The sequence below is a fragment of the Bombus pascuorum genome, chromosome 6 (genome assembly GCF_905332965.1).
Source record: "Bombus pascuorum chromosome 6, iyBomPasc1.1, whole genome shotgun sequence".
NCBI lineage: Eukaryota > Metazoa > Arthropoda > Insecta > Hymenoptera > Apidae > Bombus > Bombus pascuorum.
In genome coordinates this window covers 5,241,052-5,262,996 of record NC_083493.1, presented here as the reverse complement: position 1 = coordinate 5,262,996, position 21,945 = coordinate 5,241,052, and the positions used below count along the sequence as shown (strand labels likewise).

Here is a 21,945-nt window from a genome sequence, read left to right as displayed (position 1 = left end):
TTAATAAACTCATTCCCTTCTCATTCAAATGTTACAGAATGAAAAAAAAAAAAATGCGAAAAAGATATTCGAGTCAAGAAATAGCATGTAAAAATCGACACTCGGTGACGTTTCTCAGTCTATCGAGATTGACAAATAACATACGCATCGTCTTTTCCACAAACATGTCTTTATTACGTTTCACGTATAGATATATGGTGACTGCCTTTCATACGCTGAGCGTATGTAAAGCACGTCATCGTTGTAAGAAAAATAAAAAAGGGCTTGTGCTCAACTTTTACGTTTCGAAAAATTTACCTTTTTCTTTGCCCATTTTTATGATAACGATCGTATACAACAAGATCGATGTTAAAATAATGAACTTTCCACCATCCATCGTTCTTTCACAAGCTAATAATCAACGAATCAACGAGGTAGGCGAGAATATCTTATTATTTATCTGTCATTTTTCATGCACCAACAATTAGCCGATAGGTTAATTAGCGGCAAGAACGACGACCAATTAAGTTCTGGGTACTTCGTTTGAAATCGATTTTCACCCTTTCCTTTTAACAATTAAACTCTTTGTGAAGAAATTACGACCGTTGTACGATGGTATATATATTTTTTAAAATCATAATATATAGAGGCGATTCGACCAGCCTCGCCTAAAATTTCCCGACAAATATATGTATGTATATATACATACCTATACACGTACACATTATATATATATATATATGTATATATACGTATACATAAAGGTTTACAGATGTGTATAGAAAGAACGCCATAGGCTCTTTTTCTTCCCGTGATGTAAATTAAGTCTTGTATATAGCGTATTGTCTCTGCTTGTATTCTCACATTTAAATTTCTTCTATGTATGTATATCACACGTTGTGTATGTCGCTTGTATCTTTAAAAAATTGTTCATATATTATGCGATTTTTGCGATTCTGACGATCGTCCTGCATACATAGTTCATAAAGAACAAGAAAGAGACCATATACGCGTATATACGAATTTCTCAGATTAATCCTTCTGCAGGAGGAACATCGATGTTAACGGTTCATTAACAACTATATCTACATAGTTTTTCTCGATAATTTATAATATGTCTGCTGAAACTGCGATAGGATGTACGTAAGTATCCGTTGATGTTAGCTGTTACAAAGTATACGTACACATATTGCGTATATACGTGACGGCGTGATGATATTTGTCTCAGATTTAACGATTTGAATGCTTTTGTTCCGTGGTATGCATGCGTGTAGCGGACACAACGATAATATCTCTACGTTTTGTTTCTTCCTCTTCTTCTTTTTATTTTGTTTGTTCAACTCTTTTACATACAATATAATACGTAGATACGTGTATAACTTTTACGTATGTGTACGAAGATGCGCGTGTGTTCTTATGTGCGTGTACGCAATTTCGAGAAAAGGGATTTAGTTGAATTTAATAACGGACGGTCTGAAGCTCGTAATGTTTCACGGTTATTGCAATTCCCTGTGTTTAGTGATTCGTCGATGATTTATGATTAATGTATGTCCTAGCAGATATCGCGCGACCGCCCATCTAGTAAACGCAATTAAATTCTTCCCTCTTCTATGTGGACGAAAATAGCTGTTTTCGCGTTCGAAGAACAGAAAGAGAAGGCGGAAAAGACAAGAAAAGGAAAGGAAAGGAAAGGAAAGAAAACAGTGAGAAAATAACGCGAATTCACAAGATTCACTTATAGCAGCGTTTCTTCGGAGTACACGCGACGTGAATATTCTTCGTCACGTATCCAGAGAAGCGATGAGGAGTCCTTGAAACGCATCGCCATTGATACTACGGTTAGCGTTGCAGAACGTCGTAATGATTTGGAGTTGGTCGCATGTATCGTAACATCTACGACCGGGGAGTCCTGTCACTCCCCTTTGTACAAATCTCAGCAGGAGCATTCCTCTTCCCTTGGTAGCTCGTGACCCAGAGGATCCTTCGTGTGAAGAACAGAGAGACGATAGTTCCATCATACATAGAACTGCGATTAAACGAATTCAGGGATAAGCGTTGCTGGATTATTCGAAATAAAAGACACGATATCGAGTCTCACGAACGTATTATGCTAATCCTGTGCACTCGAATCGCTTCACTGACAATGGGCCTTCAACCACATCTTGTACACATCGGGCGATACATTTCGTGACAGTAACTGGTACTTTCTAGAATGGAAAGTGAAGGTGGAGAGTGCAGAGGGTTACATGTGTTTCGCGTGTAAATGACCATGATTGGAAAAAATAATCTAATTTTTGTTGTCGAACAAACAACAAAAGAACAAAGGAATATCTCGCTAAAGAAATTATCGTAATGTTTATTACGAGCGCTCACTGAGTGCATGTTGCGATTCTTTGGATATTATTCAATTTTTTACGAGAATTCGAAGGAATTCCGAGAAAGAGAGGAGAAGTTAAATTGCTCGAACGAAAGTCTAAATAATTCTATCTATCGTAACATCGCGGATAACGTTTCTTTGTCAAATAATCGTGAACGATGACACCAGTGGTGGGATTCAACCGGTTCTTAAAAGTTTTGCAGTTCCGACGAACCGGTTATCAAATTATTCGAATCCCACCACTATTGGGCCACAAATTTCGGCAAAATACGCGATAAAAATGATGAAATTATCTACCTTCTTGATTTCCATACTTCCAGGTGTACTAGAACGCTGTGGTGGTGGCGAGAACGCTATTTTTTCGTATGGTATCGTTCCACGACATAGAGCGCTCGGGTCCAAACTGAGCGCAGCCTTTAAGGCGTTTTTCTTTAACATTCCATTTACATTAGTGGCACTCGTATTTAGGCCAGTGTGACTAGGGGAGCAGGTACGTATGTTCGGTGACGAATTCGTCGTGTCAGGCGGTGTATCCGACGAAGCAACGATCAGAGAGTCGGAGTTAGTGTCGATGGTAGTTATGCTGCCGTTACCATTTCTTCTATCCACGTCCGTCACTTCGACCGTGCTGCTTCGACGGCACTCGATATCTGCTGGACGGTTGTTTCCATTGTCTTCGATTTTTAACTTACCACTATCTTCGATGTCCTTTGAAGTTCGATGTACGCTTTTTTCTTCGCAATTTGAGCTGTCAACCTTGTGTTTGTTCTGTAAATTCGTCACAATCGTCATCACGATACATATCGTAAATTATGCTCAGCATGTTTCTTATAACATTGGTTGTTAATGCATCGTCGCTGCTACGTATACATGGTATATCGGGGGTTAACATAAAGTAACGTTAATTGAATAGATCGGACGATAGAAATACGACAGAAATTTCGTCAAATAAAATTTCGTCCCATCAAATAAAATTCAACGAGACTAAAGAGAAGCGAAATATCGATAAAATAAGTCATAGGGATATCTTTATTTATTCGTAACGCGCATGAATTAAACAAAAATGAACTTAAAGTTTTTACTTATCCTAATTTACGTAACAATCATTAGGATTGCGTTAGAAGCGAGGAACATTAACAGCCAATGTATTAAACACGATGTCACACTGCTCGTGCAACAAACAACATCCGGAGTAAAAACCAAATGATTTCAATCTCCAAGGAGATGATGCTTAAAAAGGGAAAGCATGACTTAACAGTTGGCACGAATGCGAGTTTACTTTAGAAAAAAAAGGAAAAGGCAATAGCGACAGCACTTTTATATAATATACAAACACATACATAGCTACTCACACAAATATCCCTCCATCTTATATACATATCTATACTTCGTTATATTATATATTTCAATTATTAAAATAATTTTTAATTCGTCATAATATCAGTCATTATGGTCTATGTTAGTATAAGCATCGATTAAAATTTAATTTCCATTTTCAGGCATTATACACAGTTATTAATAAATAATTCAATTAATTTTCAATTTGTAATTTAAGTAGTTATTTTTAAGAGATACTGTTATCTGTGCAAATGATAAAGGAAGAAAAAATATCTGACCATCAATTGACTCATCGTTTCTCGGTTAAACGCATCCTAGTTTAAAGTATATTTGTTAATCAAAGTTTATGTAATACATATCCAATAACAAGTGGAAGCTTTGACTTGGATATATGTATAAGATAAGAAGCGAATATTTTCGTGAATAATTATATTTTATTTATTTGAATAATTTTTAATTCAATGTAATTATACTTTATATTAGAGCAGTTGATAAGAAACTTGTAAAAATACTGAGAAACCAAACTTCCAATTAGCCAAAATGATAAGCAAAAGTTTATTTAAACGATGATAAAAGAAATATATGCCAGAAAGAGAAATATTTCCAGGCTTTATCCAATGTACCTCTGTATGATTATTCTCATCACTAAAATCATCGCGACTCGCGTTTCCGCCGAAGGTTTGTTCAGAAGTATCTGTATTAGAGCCATACGGATTAGATTGAAATCGTCCTTGCAGACGGTCTGTCGGTTGCACGTTATTTCTTTCATTTGAATTCAATTGGTTCGGATTTTCGTTTCTCGCATTAGGATTATTGCCCGCAATAGCTTGAGCCATACGTTGACTAGCCGATCGCGGATCGATAATTCTGGGTTGCATGTATCCACATGCGTCCAGCTATAAAAATTATAGTATTTACATAGGAAGTGTCGATGCTTAGAAAAGTGTCGCGAAACAGATAGTTTGTAAAGTTAAAAGTTTAAAGGAAATATCAAACGATATCTGCTACTCACTTCTGACTGTACGTTAATGCATTCCGTTTCCGGATCTGGTCTCATGATCGTCACTTCCCGATCGCAGATTGGTAAAATGTCGAAATTTGGCGTTGGATGATTTATCACGTCAGGATCCTAAGGATAAATATTATTTATTGAAATTTACTTACTCCGTTCTTGACACATAGACGATAAAATATTTTATCTACAGTGACCCTTAATAATATTTGGACACTTTTTAAAACAGAATAACTTTTTCAAAACTGGACCAAACGACTTGAGTTTCTTTGATAAGTTTACAGGGATCAGATTAGTTTAGTAGACGCGTGAAAAAATTTTTTTAAAATTGTAATTTGTCGGTATAATGAAAAAGATAGTAAGCTCACTTTTTACAAGTTTTTTTATCTTAACCTACAATAAAAGTTTAAACAATACGTTTTATAGATTTATGTCAGTGATATACATACGTATATGAAATCTTATCGAAATTGGTCGATGCGGAAACAAGCAACAAGTTACGAAACATTTCAATTTGTCACAGTTATAGGTCAAAGAGTGATAAACTGTGATTTTCGCTGTGATGATAGCTTTGAACTGTTTGTAGCTCATAACAACGTTAACCGATGTCGATGACATTTTTTGCAACTATGTATATTATTTAATTTTCGACTTCGCCGCCTAAAGAACGTGAACCTGATTTACACAGCCTCCTACACAACACGTACGATCATCCGTCTCTCTCATCCTCCAATTAACTATATTTCTAACGTTTACTTCTTATTCCAACTTATGCTTAGGTTCTTATTTGTTGTATCATTACCCTAATCCCTCTACCTACGGACGAATGTGCATATATTATTAGACGAGACACACACGATATGTGTGTATCTTGAAATATACCCAGTCACGCTTAGCAATCTGTTAACGTCCACCAGCCACTGATCCATCTATTATCCTTCTATCATGCTTTACGAATCTAAATAATTATTTACAACTGCTTAGAAGCTGTAAGAAATGTCTTCGAGAATCAGTTCTGACAGCAAAACGGTTTTGACAGACGATTAATTAGATTCCTTGATGTTCATGTTTCCAATTTCAGATAGTAGCGATAAAACATAAAAATTAAAACATAATGCAAAATAATAATATTATTAAAATATTAATATGAATTGTAATTACGTTATTATCAGCCAATCCTGATAATAGGCCGAATTTTAAAAGAGTGACCCAGACCATTAATGATAATCATTCTTAACATGCGTCATGCACTGGATTGGAATCTATAGTAGACTCAAGCTCGTCCAGCATTCGTTTATATACGTGTATAATGTTGTACTGCGTACAAAGAAAAGACAAGGGTGTTAAGGGTGTTGAGACAAGGGTATTGAAGAATGACCGAAATCCAAGATAATGTCTTTCCCAATACATAATTGCCAAGTGATCTTTGCTACTTTCTTCGCAATTCCGACCAACTCCAATTTTTCCAAGATATCTATTTTGCACGTTATCTAATAAACTGGTCCTTCTAGCTTCTGCAAGTAGCTCAAGTCGTTTGGCCAAACTTTCAAAAAGTTCAAAAGTTTCCTTTTTAAAGTTTAATAAAGCATATACATATGAACTGTAAACTAGTAAAACCACCAGAAAAGGATGTAAATTGTTTAATTTTAAAATTAAAATTAAAAGGATTAAAAGGATGTAAAACTGTTGTTAAATCCCTACAAAGCATCTGGCATACATATTCTAATTTAGAATATCTGAAGAGAACCGAATACCTGTTGCGAGATAATTTATTGTAAAAACTGAGAACGATGGTAAAAATAAATAGGACATTTTAACTTTAGGATATTTATCCGTAATTTTTCTGCTTGTTACATGGTAGATGGACGATAGGTGCAAACATTATGACACACTTAGAAATATATGGAATGATCGTTTACGAAATTGCTTGTCGATCAGAGTATGACATTCTACTTCATAACTTAAACATGTTAATTACTTGAATTATAATTAACGAATAAGTTAATGAGTTTTACCTGTAAGCAGTAACCAATTCTCTCGACGATAGTAGCAAAACTAGGCCGGTCTTCGGGACGTGGGTGCCAACATTGTATCATTATTCCATAAATAGGATCAGGGCATCCCGCTGGTTTTTCTAGACGCCCTCCTAACGTTACCATTGTCATGGCTTCTCTATTAGTACAACCAGTATAAGGTATGTAGCCAAAAGACATAATTTCCCACAGCAATACGCCAAATGCCCTACAGTCGGAGATTAGTCAAGTACATAGGGTTGTTACTTTCTTGCAGGCAGACTGATCGACGCTTTTAAATATAATGCTGATTAATCGTTCAAATCTGTTAGCAAGGCGCTAATTTACAAAACACGTACACACATATACGTATAATTAAATTGGCTATTCGTTGGAGTTGCTGATTAATTCGGTGGCTATGAATTTATCGTTCCTACTAACTGCTTTGTCAAATAGAACTCACCAAACGTCGGTTTTCGTAGTGAATATTCCATCCAAAAAGCTTTCCGGTGGCATCCATTTGATCGGTAACATAGCTTTGCCTCCCTTCCTATAATAATCGCTTCTATAAATATCCTTGGCCATTCCGAAATCAGCGATTTTGCCTATCCGGCCGGGTCCTTTGCACGTAAGCAAACAGTTTCTGGCAGCGATATCTCGATGAATGAATCGAGCCTCTTCCATGTATTTGCAACCATTCGCGACGTCGTGCCCGCACATTATCAAATCCAGCATCGTCAACGAAGTCGGTCGATCCTGCCAAAACAGGAATATACGCATGCACCCCAATGATGACGAGCGCCAAAAATTAACAGCTGTCCCTGTTTAAATCGTAATCGAGAACGACACATAGTTAACAGGAACTAATCGAACTAAATACAAAGAATTGGGTGCATAAAAATCCTTTCGATCGTGTAAATAGCAAATGATGGAACAAAAATGAACATTCTTAACATAAATATAAATTTATTAATTCGAACTTAAGGTATAAATGAATGTAAAATTGCATATTCAAGCATAAAGTAGTGTACAGGAATTTGTAGCATTTTTTGTAAAAGGAATTCCATTTACCGCACGTGGCCTTTCTTCTCGAAGAAAGTTTTTCAAATTTCCGCCAGCAAGCAATTCTAACACAATGTATTTTGGATTTTTATCAAAAGAAACTCCGATAAAGTGTACTATATTAGGGTGATTAAATTTGCTCATAATTAAAGCTTCCATCATGAAATCTGCTTCGGTTTGAGGCCTGGACGAAGAAGGTATAGTCTTCACAGCGACAGGGTGTTCTTCGTTGCGTCTGTATTTGTACACACCTTGGAAAACTTCGCCAAAAGCGCCTTGACCAAGGGGTCTGCCACACAGATAGAAGAAAATATGCTTAGTTCGAAAATATACGAAGAAGAAGTAACAAGTACGTTCTCTATTTTAACTAGATTCTAATTCGGAATTTTAACTCATCGTCACTGTCATCAAGGATCAATCGATCAAGTAAAAAATTCGCGACATTATCGTAGAATGTAAGTCAAATAATTTATGCATCGTTTCGTCAAGTTACGAATTAACAAAATGCATTAAAGTAACAGGTACTTTACATTAAATGAGTCGGAGAAAAAAATCATAGAAATTATACGTATGCGATATACACATGTGTAAATCGTTAAGTGAAAAGAACGTTGATCCTTAATAGATTCGATCGTTGGTGGAAAATTGCCATGAAATTTATACTTACTTTACCAAAGTGATATATTCGCGAGGGATTTGCGGCAAGTCTTTAAAGCTATAGAGATTTCCAGCAAACTCGTAGTTCGGATTGAATTCAGTCATCATAGTTTCGGAGACAGCACGTAAAGACCTTAATTCAGTTCCGTTACCAAACATTATTTGTCGTCGTTGTAAAAGTGCCTTTCGACTTTGGTAACGATTAACTATCGACAAAAATGATTCGCATTTACCATCGAGGTAACACTATACAGGTTACTATCTACTTTCAAACGTTTCAAACATCGCTCGCGTTTTTCAAGATACGAAATCTCGAAGATTAGAGAAAATTATGTATGTTACGGTATCGAATAGTTTCTTACAAAGTAGTAGGCAGACTGCGGTGAAAGCAAAGAATAGGCCAATGCTTACAGCTGTCAGCAAGATTATGTACGTTTGATGAGTAACCTTCGATTCGTCAGCCACTGCTAATAGAACAATTATTATATACGTAATTTTATGCAAATCGATCGTGAAAAAGGAAAAGAAGTTGGCTTGTTTCTCGGTTTACTTACTAACGCAAGATTTCGAATCGTTACTTAATAGCCAGCCTGGAGGGCACAGACACTTTATCTCGCTAAGATACCGATCGAGACAAACGCAACGGAAGTCGCATTGACAACCGCTGACAGCAGGAATAATGTAAACCTCCCCAGCATTATGATTTATTCCTGCCAGGAAATGAACGTGCATAAGTTCGCGACTAGCGTAGGAGTAACCACCTTCACCGTTACCCCGTTCCTTGTGACCGGTATTACCACCTGAATCATTTTATTCATGGAATTATCGAGAAGTAGATTCTTTCGATAAGAATTAATGGTCAAGATAAAATTAGATTATCCTTTCATCAATCGGCCCTGATCTGAAATTCAAAACACTGAATACTTGAAACACAGGAGTTAGGAATTTCGAATACAACTACGATCGAAGACAACGCACAACAGTTACCTAAATTTGTGCATGATTCATCGTAATTTTGATGTTTGAAATCGCTTTAATACCGATTCGTTACCTATGTAACCACCGCCACCGCCTCCTGTAAGACATCCACCACCTCCGCCACCGAATCCTCCGTTTGCGTGATTCGAATTTCCAGGACCGCAACCGATTCCACCTATGCCACCCGTAACAAGGGACCCGCCAGCGGAAGATCGTTGACCCGAAACGCTAGTCGATGACCCGTTCCATCCACCGCCAGGACCGCCTGTATCTATATCATAGATTTATGTGACTGACAGAATTTTGAAGCAACTTAGAGCTACAACACAACGTCGCCTAAATAAAATTGAAGCATCGTTGGTTGACCTCCAGGTCGGAAATTTAATTGAATTGTAAACTATAAGATTACTCGTTTCTTTTTCGTACTTTTTTCCCTTAACGTTAATACTTTCGTTATTAAGGAAACGTATAGTTCTTTTTATGAAAAGTAACGATCTATTGAAGAGCAATTTTCTAAAATAATAATAATAATAATAATAATAATAATAATGTATATGTCACACTAAAGATGTAAATTAGAGATCTAACTTTCTAACTATAATTTACCTGCTTCTGCTGAAAGAATCATTCCCGACATGGGTTTTGTTCCGAAAGGAGCGGTTGCTTGTCCATGTTGGTCATGTTGATCATGTTGATGGCCATTACTGATAAATGGTCCCAGTCCTAAACCACCACCACCTCCTGCGATAAGTATCGGATGTTGGCGTCCGTTCTTTTTTATCTGTAACATAAGAAAGTGACAGCCAAGGACATAACAAGTATTAGGCGATAATTTAATTACGTTACGAATTAGGCACGATAATTTTTAAATATTTTAATAATTGAAAGATATTCGCTTACTTTAAAAATGTAGGTTGCTCCGCCGCCACCACCACCACCGTCTTTTATCTTGATATTCTTTACTTTGTGTACTTTAGAACCCCCTGAAGGAATAGAGGATCCGTACGATCCAACACGTTGACAGCTATCTAATTCTAATCCCAAGTTCTAAAAACAATTCATCATTTATCATGTATGGTTAAAGAATATTCATTTTCAAGAACTTTTTGGAATGATTTCCAAAAAATTCCGAAATAAATATTACACGTGTGTATGTAAAATCGTTTCATCAACGGAACATCGATGCTTTTATGTTGTTCGTACTATACAGTAAATATATGATTCTTACTTTAGGACATGCGTCCATTCCTGGCTGTCCCACCATAAAATACAATTCTTCACCTTTTGCTAATTCAATTACACCACGGGCAAGTGCACCCAATGTACTTCCCATACCGCTAGAACCTTTTCCTCCACGGGCACCCATTGCAATCAATCTACATTCACGATGATGTAAATGTTAGTTGTTTTAATATTTTATAAATGACAATTCAGAGAATTTCGAATAAATTCTCACGTGTAATATCCACCACGAGGTGCTGTCCACCGTTGAACTCCATTTAAATTGAAGGGAACAGACTTTTCCACTGCCGCAGAAGATGTAAGTACTTCTATATCTGTGCTATTGTATTCCTCGGTACATTGTTCGCTATTGGGACCTGTTCTTCCTGTATTTCCACATGTAGTAATTCGTATAACTGAAAAAACGAATACAAAGAATAATGTGATAAAGAAATTTCGATATGTATTGTGTAAAAACTTCGTAGAATGAACAGTGATATTTTTATTAGAATAGTTGAAACACGGTACCAGTTTCGTTAACAAAGTCGATATGTGGAGGTGGAACTGTTCCCGATTCTATAACAGGATTGTAGTAATTGAAAGTTCCCACGACTTCAGGAGGAACTCCTAATAAAAGGTGTGATATAGTATATAAGTATTTTAATAAGTACACATAAGGTATCGTTGGTTATTCATTCGAAAGATTACCAATGCCGAAACACTCCGGACTCAGAGAAAAGTCATCGATCGCTACATCAGCTTTCGAATAATAGCCTCTGCTTGCCTCAAACTGTAACGAATATCTGGACAAATAGTATACGTATTAGATCATCGCTTTTTTCATATCTTCGACTAAATTTCACAATATCTTTATGATATTTAATATCTAAATGAAATTGAACGCTTTAATAAATGAACACCTGTATTTGATATCGGGCAGAGGAACAGCTTGATTGTACCAAACATCACTTTTGTCGCCGCTAAGATAAGACCACCATAATCGTTCCGTATGACGTTGATGGGGTTTCACCTGAATTAGATACAATCCAAGCGAACCGCTGTTTGCACCATATTGATGATAAAAGAACCGCACCTGTTCACATACATACATATTAATACGTTTTGTATTTACTATAATATTTCGTTTATTTTAAGATAAAACAACTTACTTGACATGATTTATAATAAGGACTTTTTGGATCGCCATTATAAGGTGGCGTTGGATTGTACAATGGACTCTCAATGGTACCACGACTACCATATTCCACTCGAGGTGACATACTTACATAGGCGTATGTCCCTGTAATGGAAAATTAACATGAAGATAACTGTTTACCAAAAGTATTTCTAGTCTGTCATTTGGATAAAAGTTACATATAAGTTGCATTTGTATTTATATTTTATCTATTTAAGAAAAATTCGAAGATAAAAGAAGAAGCCATATCGTTGATAAAAATATGCTCCTTTCAGGTCATTCTATAAGTAACGACGTTTCTTATCTTACTTTAGATAAATGTGCGTCTCATATTTCGCTGATGCGTTTCTAGCAACATTTGTTAGAGTACCCTCTCGACATTCCGCAACCATAATGTGTATTCAAAGCAATTAGATCGATACATAAAAAGAGGTTGTACACTAAGTGTCAACGAAAACCATTCGCGGCATTGTGCACTACACGAATTTAGAAAAGGCGGTACAAGTAAGAACACGAACCAAGGATATGAAAAATACATAAGAAGATAAGCTTTGAACGTCTGGAATAGTCGCCTGACCTTCGTTACTATGGCTATGTTATAAGAAGAGAAAGCAAAGACATTCGAAGATTTTTTCATTAATTAGACCCTCTGTCTTACTGCGTGGTAGTGGGCTCTACAGGCCACAATAGCTTTTTGCTTGACTGCCACGCCTAGGATACTTTTTCATTCTCTGTGCAATCGTCGACGCGGACAAACGTCGAAGAGTGCTCTACGCGTTGCGTTACGTAAGAATAAACGTAAGTATTAATTTGTTTCACAAAGTTAGAATTAAGAAACGACGTTGCTTATGAAACTTATGGATGACCGAATATTCGAACCATGTTTTGTAATCGATAACGTCACGCACGTGCAACGAATATTTCGTTATTGAGTTTTAATTATTTTTTGCAATTTTACAGTACGATTAATTTAATAAAAATTAGACAAAACTCCCGTACATGGTTATTCCCACGCTTTCATTGATTCATTCATGAAATTAATAATAAATCTAGATAAGCGTAGTTAAAAAATCAGAGCAAATGCGAGGTTCGTTGAAACGTAAATGCAGACGAGGGCATATGTAACTATACGTGCATATATACATATACGTATATACATGTACATATACACACCGGACGCATTGCGGTATGTATGATCGTAACTAGGTCCAGTTTTCTCGGACGGTGTTGCACCACGATGGAGCGTCCAATTTAAAGGTCTTTCCGGTACATTCTTCCAGCCGCACCATCCCTGCTCGAAATTGCATCTGGCGTTTTCCGGTATTTTGTCTGGAATACGAATACACCTTTATTATAGTCTGTCATGCATTGGAACGATGAAATCGGAGCGAAAAGCGCTAGGTAATAATTTAACAATTACCGCAATCACCGCCTTCGTCTTCGCCATCGGCGCAGTCTTTCGTTAAGTCACAAACACGTGTTCTGTTTAGACAGGAGCCATTCTTACAGCGGTACATGTCCTCCGTGCAGGCCGTCTTCACCGGTGTTGATTCTGCAAACAAGATGCATTTGTTTTTCTTTTCTCGAGCATACATCAACGTTTGTTCAGTTTCTTCACGTGTTTAAATTACACCGCGTCGAGCTTTCTAGTTCTAGAAACTTGAAATTTCCTTTACTATATTTCGTCCTATTATTTTGTTCTTTTTCTCGTTCGTTCACCAGTGGGACATGCAGAGAAATTCCACGATGTTTCTGTCTGAATGCGATGCTGCTACGATTCTACTTGTTTCATACACGTTACTTGTACGGGTAATATGGCAATGCGATGCGTTTCATATACCTAGTATGAAAATTATCGTAGTTCGACATCATAGTTGACAAGCGACTTTCCTGTCGCGAAGCTATTTACCATAAGAATAATCTCCAAATAGAGATAATAATTACCAGGAAAACAGTCGATCAGATGAATATTATCAACAGCGATGCTAGAGTTAGAATAGGGCACCGTCATCTCTATAAGTAATTGATGTGGCTGACTAATTGTTCCTAGTGTGAAACGCATTACTCTCCATCTGTAATGCAGCGAGTAAATCAAACTAACTCTAATTTTTATCTATACTACGAATAAGATTTTCATGCGATTACATACTCTGCGTAATTATTTCCTGGCTTTCCCGTGGCAACCCAACTTGTATTATTCTTGATTATGAGTAGTTCGATATCCCCACTGCTCATCTCCACTTGATACAGAGATAATTCTAATACACAATGTAATCCAGTGGGAGGAATCGTGGAGGACCATATTTGAGTCTTTCCAGGACCGGTGAACCATAAAAAATGTCCTGGCCAAAAAAAATAATTATCGTTAGAAAAAATTTTTCGCGCGAGTTCCAGCTTTTAATTTGCATCCGGTACCCAAATCGATATTATACGTATGTTGTGTAAAGGTACAAGTATCGGCTGGGCTCTATAACGTACGGAACGAATTAACACGAAAACTATCCACCTATGATCTAACGCGTAGCTAAATACATTTACTTTTATTAAATAATAATAATCGAAACGATTGAAACGAAAATTAGCTGATTAGATTTGGTAGATCTAACGTTTAAGAAGCGCATCTTACCCTTGGTCGAATTACTGGCATCGACGGTAGGCCCGTGCCTATTTCGTACCGATGGCGTGGTTCTTTTGAAGGTATCATCCCACCTCCAATCACAGGTCTCCTCAAGGTCGCAGTAGCCGAGCTGACTCAATCGGCTCAGAGCAATCTGTAAGTTGTTGGTCCCGCGCGGCATCCTCTCTTGCCAATCGCAAGTGGTACCCGTGATGTAAAACAGCCCAACAAGGATTCTCAACAATAGATCGCCTTTAAAGCCGAATTTACGCCGCCAACCGTGCACCGAGGTGTGACTCGGCTGTTTGAAATTCGCGCTCAACACCCCAGACCGCGTACTTTTCACCATTACTCTGTACTTTCCTCGTGTATCCGTTCGATATACCCTGCAAACGTAGCAGCCAACAAATTTTTACACGCGTTTTCCTTCTGTCCTTCCTTTCGTTTAAGGATTTCTCTTCTTCTAGCAGCTGTTTTCCTCTCATTACGTAATAAACGTCCGACACCGGCATTCTCATCACTGTCGGAATCAGTGGTTTCAACGAAGCTTGCAGCTACCTGTTCGTCGCAGAAAACGCGCCTGATCGAGTAATTCATACGTTTCCGAAGCCTTCGAACATCGAGCGAGCAGATTTCTAGCAAGCTCTCTAATTACTTGTACAATTGCAGTTCGAACTTTTGCGGTTTCCTGTCCGCCGAAGCCTTCTCGGTATTTTTAATAAACAACGAACTCAGCGGTTTTTTCATTTTTACAGACTTCCAGGCAGCAATTTTCTGAATTATTATTACAGTCGTTTAGTACGCAAGTAACGGTCGAATGAGATTCTATTTATCTGCCTTCGATGTTGGAACCTTTGGCCCACAAAATCAGAGAAAACCGAAAATATCCAAGTTGTAAGAAACGTAAAACGTAAGACAAAGGAAAATATGGGAATGTTATTCAATAATTCCGCTTATTTTGCTTAATATTTACATAATAAAAGTAATGTTTTTTACGCTGTATCGTTATAGCAGAGCTATAGGTAAAGCAAAGAAAATTACTCGTGAAAACGAGAGGACGAACTGGATGATGAAACGATGCGGTGATTGGCGGAAATGGAATAACTGATTCGTCGATATTTCATAATTTCCGGCATGTCGGTAATAACGAAGACGACCCATCGTACTGGTAACGGTGGTAATGCCAATAGCGAAATTTATCCGAATGTCATTTTCATTACGCTTGCGTAGAATAGGAGCTACGTTCGCTCTTTTGTTTTTCAACTTCTGAACACGACAAGACCTGTATCATTCAAGTTCAAACTAACGAATTAAAGAAACGTGATTGTTCGAAGAACGCAACATTCGTACGATAGAATACCGATTTTATTATCGATTACTTTATATTACCAATATTTCATATTTCCAACTTCTTTTCCTTGCAGCGATAATTCAAGACAGCAAAGATTTTTCAATGTCCGAGTGGAAAGATTATTTTCTATCTACCGCAAAACATTTTCACGCAGTTGCATTTTATCTAATATTCCACGCGGGTATATAGATAACAGGAATCTTTTTAACGGAACAAATTATTCGAAACCATAGGAAATCGAAAGAAACGGTCATTGTGCCCCCCCCCCCTTTTTTTTTTTTTTTTTTTAATATTTAACCATAATTTACCCGCTTTTAACCGTTTGTCCAATCTTTTCTCGTCGAGTGAAAAGCGATAACTATCGTCAACTAGCGAACATCGATCGAAATTCAACGAATGCTTGCAAAATTCTAGCTAATTCTGGCTACTGTTCAGCGACGCGAACTCGCTGAAAATGGATCCACCTGTCGTTCCCTCTTTGTAAATCTTTGTCTAGTAACCCTGTACACGATATAATGGCTCGAAACCTGTATCTATTTTTCGTAGGTTCGTAGCGAACGAGCACCTACGTTTCTCGACAGCTTGTACCTCCTTCTTAACAAAAATATTCTATGGACAGAAGAAGAGATAAGGGTTTGAAAACACGATCGTGTAACTTAAAAAAATATCATAAGATTGTACTTTCTAATTATGTACATTTTTTGCAGCGAAATAAAAGAAACTAGCAATTCCCGAAAATCTCTGTGTCGGAGAATTGGACATAGAAATAGCATTTGGGTAGATTTACAACTTGACGACAGAAAAGTCGAGAAAGAACGAACGTAGATAGGAGGCTAGACGTATCAATAGATATCATGTGTCTCCAACTTGTATCCATAGACACCATGAACAAATTATTCAGGATATTTCTATCGATCTTTTAGTCACTCTTGGTTCAAAAGCTTAACGACATACTACATATACTGTACTTGCCGTATAACGGGATATTAATAATGCGTAAGATATCAGGTGAATCGATAGCGCATCTAACGATTGTCCATTGCTCGTATCATTCCGTAACAATAATACTGCGTTACAAGTCTTATAGATATTCGGGAAGCTTTTGACAGTAAGAAACAACTGCTACACGCCAGACATTTAGCATATTTTTCCCTGTTATGAAATCGATTGTTATTCAAAATATATACATATTTCAAACAGATTGGTCAACAATTTCGACCCAAGTTTTACGAAGTCTAAACTCGTACGTATGGACGTACATATTGCATAAGTAAGCATATTTTCCTCTAAAAAGAACGAAATAAGAATAAAAATTGTTGGGATAAACTGGAGTCAAAATTAACAAGTTAGATGTTTCAAAATTAGTATGGTCGACATAGCGTTGGTTATACGATGAAAGATTACAATCGAAATATACACATCCATATTTTAGTAGCCTAAAGTAGCCACGTGTAGCGAACGATATAATTTCCCATAGCATAAAGTTGCTGTCTCTTAAAACAGTGGTTTAATGTTTCGTAATACGATATTCCTAATAGCAGCGAATCCGTTGCAGTTCAAATTATGAAGCAACTTTGTAGCGCAGACAGTGCGAGGTAGTGCCTGCTGCTGTCACATAGCCACAAAGTATGCAAGGCAAAAGAAGCAGGCTGAGCCGCAGTTTCCAACATCGAATACATCTCCAAAGGAAGCGAGTAACAGCTCGTTCAGACGGTCTTTTCGTCGGTAATTTACAAGTAATTGCGGTGATTTTACCGGAAACAGCGTCCACACGTTTCCGTATTTTCGTCGCACGTTCAGCTACCAAAACATGGTTTCAATGAAGTGCGTAATAGCTGTTATTGTAATAGCTTATTCGCGCTACGACGAATTATTCACTCGTCGATTCAAACGTCTGTTGTGTAAGTTACATACGTTTTATATACGTGTATATCGTGAAATCACCGATCCGGTCGCTGTTGACGCTCAGTTTTGTCAACGTACGAAATGATTCAGCAGTTAAAAAGAATCGGTGGATATCGGTCGATTTTCTTTTATATCGACAACCTATTTTCAGAAGAGTCACGGAGACTATAGAAGAGTGGGAAATGATAAAAATAAATACGGGATTTTTAATATCGTTCGTGCAGCGAAGGTTCGCTATTTGGGATAAAAAGATGTTGATAAAATTAATAGATTAGCAAATAAAATTTCCCAAAAGTGAGAAAGAAAGTGATCGCATTCCATTTTCTAAAAGTCTTTTGTCATCGTTACGTATATTCAACGATGATGAAATTCTAGAATTTCAAGTCGAAGTTATAAATACAATACAATAAATTTTTAAAAAGACACGCTCTTCTAGACGATCGATGAATAAATTGTATGAATGGGAAAATTATGAAGATCGAAAACGGCACCAACATAGTACATCACCATTTTTAATGGTAAGTCCAACGAAGCCCATGGTTAGGTCGACAGTTAAGAATCCGATCGTTCAATTATAGTTTTGCATCGAACTACATTAATATATGTATATAATGACGATAATTTAAAAATTATTGTCATTTGGGTTCTGTCATAAAAGATATAACTTAGAAAAAACGAAGCTGGCACCCCGCTGGGGGTAGCCGCCCACATGCTATATTTATTTTTTATTTTTTTATTTACCAATGAGATATAACACTTTACCAAATGTCCATAAGGACAAATTGTAAAATAACCAAAATAAAATTAAAAAAAAAAAAAAAAATTGGGTTCTGTAATATCTAGCTCAATTCTAATTTACAAACTTCCTCTTAATGTAACTTCAAAAATTAAATTGCATATAACGTATATAATGATAACGATTTAAAAATTAATCTTAACCGTGCCATCGCTTTCCCTTCGGGACTGACACTTAGTCTCATAGCTTTGTTAAATCTCTTTCTACTTTTTTCAACAGATCATCAAACGTAGATATAGATATGCGAAAATAGTAAAGAAATGTTACTTCGTTATCTGGTAGGAACTGAAGCTATCTTTTACAACAGGATGCAATCGCTATTTTCTGTTGATTCTTTTTCTACGACGTTAGATAATACCAAAACATAATGAATCCGTTATGATGATTTATATCCATCTTGTTCGACTGCAAATAGTAAATTAGACGAATAAACAAAGTAAGCATAGGCTTGGATTTTCAGTAAAGACATGGAACTGCGTGAACGCTGTTTTCGGTAAAATTTTACCAAATCGATGAAAAAAAGTTGAGAGATGATAAAACAATCGTAAGCGACCTAAAGTCGATCGAGGTCGAACGTAATGACACAGAACACAGCTGATGCGGTATTCATAAAAGATAGACATGTTTGAAAATCAAGTTAGTAACGTTGCAAGATATCTTTTAAACATGGCCGTTGTATTCTAATCTTTCTGACATCGCCGACCGCGAGAGTCAGCTTTTTGTCGATTTATCCAAATTCCAAATTTTATCGTTCATCATCGGAAAAGAAATCTGTCTCGGCAGGGTTAAAAACAGGAAAAAGAAAAATGGTACGTTAAAGTATCTTATTGAAAGTATCGATCCGATCAAGAGTCGGGCATACCTTCGATCGAAAATAACGTTGTACAATATGCCAGCATAGTTTCCCGTGGTTCATCTGTTCCGTATCATTAGCAGACCCTCGGTATGTTCAATCGCCGAGCGCTTTCTTCCTCCAATCCCTTATCATCCGGTAGAAAGTACGAACTTCAATAGCTTTCGATAATTCGCTAGCCACCAATTACGATGCTTGCCGCGATTCTTGTCACCTGTGCGAAATGCAATACGTTTAGGGAATGTCACGTTTCAAATGTACAACGTTTTCGAGGAAACTGAAGAGACAGAAGATGATAACACGATCCTGACGAACGACAAATCGTAACTAGTCGCATCGCGTTATAGGATCTCGTACTCTCAACTGGATAATCTGTCGTCTGTTGTTAACGACAATGACAGTTTTATTTTTCTCTCTACTAGCCAGCGTGCGTGTTATCCACCCTCTTCTCTCTCTTCCTTTCGTGATCCGATACCCTTCAATTCTCGCGCGCTACGCGTTCCTCCACACATTCTCTGTCTGTCTGTCTGTCTGCCTATCTTTTCCTCTCTTTAGAACGCCATCTCCCTCTTTTCCGGAATATTCGAGCGGTCGTTCCATAAGTGCGAATTAAGTGCTCCCCCGACTCAATTCGACGCAATTTCAACGATACTCGTTACTCTTATTTCCGCTTCTCTTTCCCCTTCTCTTTCCCTCGCGCGTACAATCACGCAGTCTTCTCCGATTTATCCACTAATTTTCTGGATTTATCACTTTTATACGCTTTTCATGCTCTGTGCTTTACTTCGAATTCTCACAATAAGTTTACCCGAGTTTCATAGTTTTGCGTTAGTCGAGTATGCACGCTACTATCACGCGCGAGACAGTAGTAAATTTTCTATGCAACAGGAACGCGTGCATACCTGCGTGGCGTCGCGTTGTAAACATGCTTAGTACGAGAGCAATGAAACGCGTCGATGATACACGGAGGTTAACAAAATTGAGAGGTTATGCCGCAAGTTCACGCGCTCGCGAATACGGCGACGTTTTCTACCGACAATCGACGAGAATTCTTCTTCGATTCTTTCTCGAGTTGCCTTTCCGAAAAGTACTTCGGTTCTCGAAAATGTCAAATACAATACGGCGGATGCTTCTTACCAATTAATTTTACACACCAAAAATCACCAATGTCTCAAATATCACGTGAGGCATGAAGTAAAAATAAAAATTGAACAACTATTCGCCACGCGACAGTAATAGAGAAAAGCAACTAGTACAGCTCTGCTACGAACACTATTGTACGAGTAACGAATAATTTTAATCATATTTTTATCTTTTATCGCTAATTCGATGATAGCGCATAGAATAGCCTATTAATTTATCGTTAGTGTAGGAAACAGATTAATTATCGTTCTGATATCAGGTTTCCTTTGGTTGCTTCAGGAACAAGAAACTCAATCTTGAATTCATTCGGCGCGCAATCGTTATAATTCGTTGAAAAATATACTAACAGGTGACAGAAGCGTATAGGAAAATACATTAAAACTATAACGAAATAAGATAAAACGTTTCAAAGGCTAATGATATTTACTAAAAAATTAAAAAGTCGATGAATGTCGTATTGACAAGTACGTGCTGCACATATTAATATCACGAATAAAGGAAAAGTTGATTTCTCTGGTGTTGCATAATTATTAATTAATTATTAATTAATTATGCAATGAAACAAACTCGCGTACAATACGTTACGAATTGCGCAAAGATTATTTTCCAACTCGATTCAGCTGCTTTTAATATTTTTTGTCTTAATTAAGGTGTTTGATCTTCGAAAAATTGCACAAGAAAAATCACTGCTGTTTGAAAGAGCGAAACGGCAGAATAGGACGATCTGTGATTTGACACGAGATATCGAATTTTGATAAATCATGCTACGAAGGTATCACCGTTCCTTGCATTTCGTTTAGGTCGAGATATTTTAAACGTATGACAAACCGAGCTGGCTTTTCTCCACTTTCTACACCCTCGAATATTGTTACGTCTGATAAATTTCAAGCATGAAATTTTAACCGTGGGAGAGTTACGTTTGGAAGCTCAAATATCAATACGGTACAGATCCTTTTTCCTACGGTTTGAAATATTTTTCTAAACACGCTTCCTCTCTATATATTCCGCATCTCAATTTGAGTAAAAATTGTACAAACGATGGCTCGTGAAATAAAGTAACACTTGTATAAAAATGTCTTATTTATCTTGCTCTAAGTTCAAGTAGCAACAAAAATTCGATTAAATAGGTGGTACTTACATGGAGTAGCAACGAGGTCAGTCAGCTTCGAGTATCCGCGAATCGTCCCGTGTACACAAACAGATCACACATCTAATAACCGCGTTCCATCAACCGATCACATATTTTCTCCGCGGCGACCTCTCGCATCTGTCACCCCAACAACGAACCACCCTTTTCGCTTTGTCGCTCGCTCGCTCACTACCTCGCGACACACGCTCACCGAGAACGCTATCAGCTGAGACTGCGAGGATCGCCGATAGCCAACGCGAGAGTCATCCCGACTGATCTCGATGAAAAACGCAACGTCGGTTGATGGGCAGTACGCGTGG

The 21,945-nt window shown here is 37.2% G+C and overlaps 1 protein-coding gene and 1 long non-coding RNA gene across 6 annotated transcripts; one reads left to right on the top strand and one right to left on the bottom strand.

The window, feature by feature from the left end:
- Positions 1-150: 150 nt before the first annotated feature.
- Positions 151-21,896, bottom strand: LOC132908172 (leukocyte tyrosine kinase receptor). Of its 5 annotated transcripts, XM_060961900.1 has the most exons (26): positions 21,635-21,896; positions 19,363-19,567; positions 14,458-15,006; positions 13,981-14,173; positions 13,776-13,903; positions 13,252-13,383; positions 13,005-13,160; positions 11,806-11,936; positions 11,557-11,729; positions 11,345-11,439; positions 11,165-11,263; positions 10,872-11,052; positions 10,644-10,791; positions 10,316-10,462; positions 10,022-10,196; positions 9,489-9,686; positions 8,992-9,237; positions 8,800-8,901; positions 8,448-8,643; positions 7,790-8,069; positions 7,182-7,474; positions 6,722-6,947; positions 4,707-4,823; positions 4,318-4,590; positions 2,654-3,124; positions 151-1,960 (listed from the first exon to the last, which is right to left on the bottom strand). In XM_060961900.1, exons 3-26 carry the CDS (start codon positions 14,795-14,797, stop codon positions 1,913-1,915), a joined length of 4,548 nt encoding a protein of 1,515 aa, XP_060817883.1. In that variant the 5' UTR covers positions 14,798-15,006; positions 19,363-19,567; positions 21,635-21,896; the 3' UTR covers positions 151-1,912. The 5 variants fall into 5 exon arrangements, with proteins under 5 accessions (XP_060817883.1, XP_060817884.1, XP_060817881.1 ...); XM_060961901.1 differs by lacking the exon at positions 21,635-21,896 and having other exon boundaries at positions 151-2,005; positions 19,363-19,641; XM_060961898.1 differs by lacking the exon at positions 21,635-21,896 and having other exon boundaries at positions 19,363-19,641.
- Positions 17,405-18,115, top strand: LOC132908230 (uncharacterized). The gene is made up of 2 exons (XR_009658332.1): positions 17,405-17,700; positions 17,856-18,115. It is a non-coding gene; the product is annotated as an uncharacterized LOC132908230 (long non-coding RNA).
- Positions 21,897-21,945: the final 49 nt, after the last annotated feature.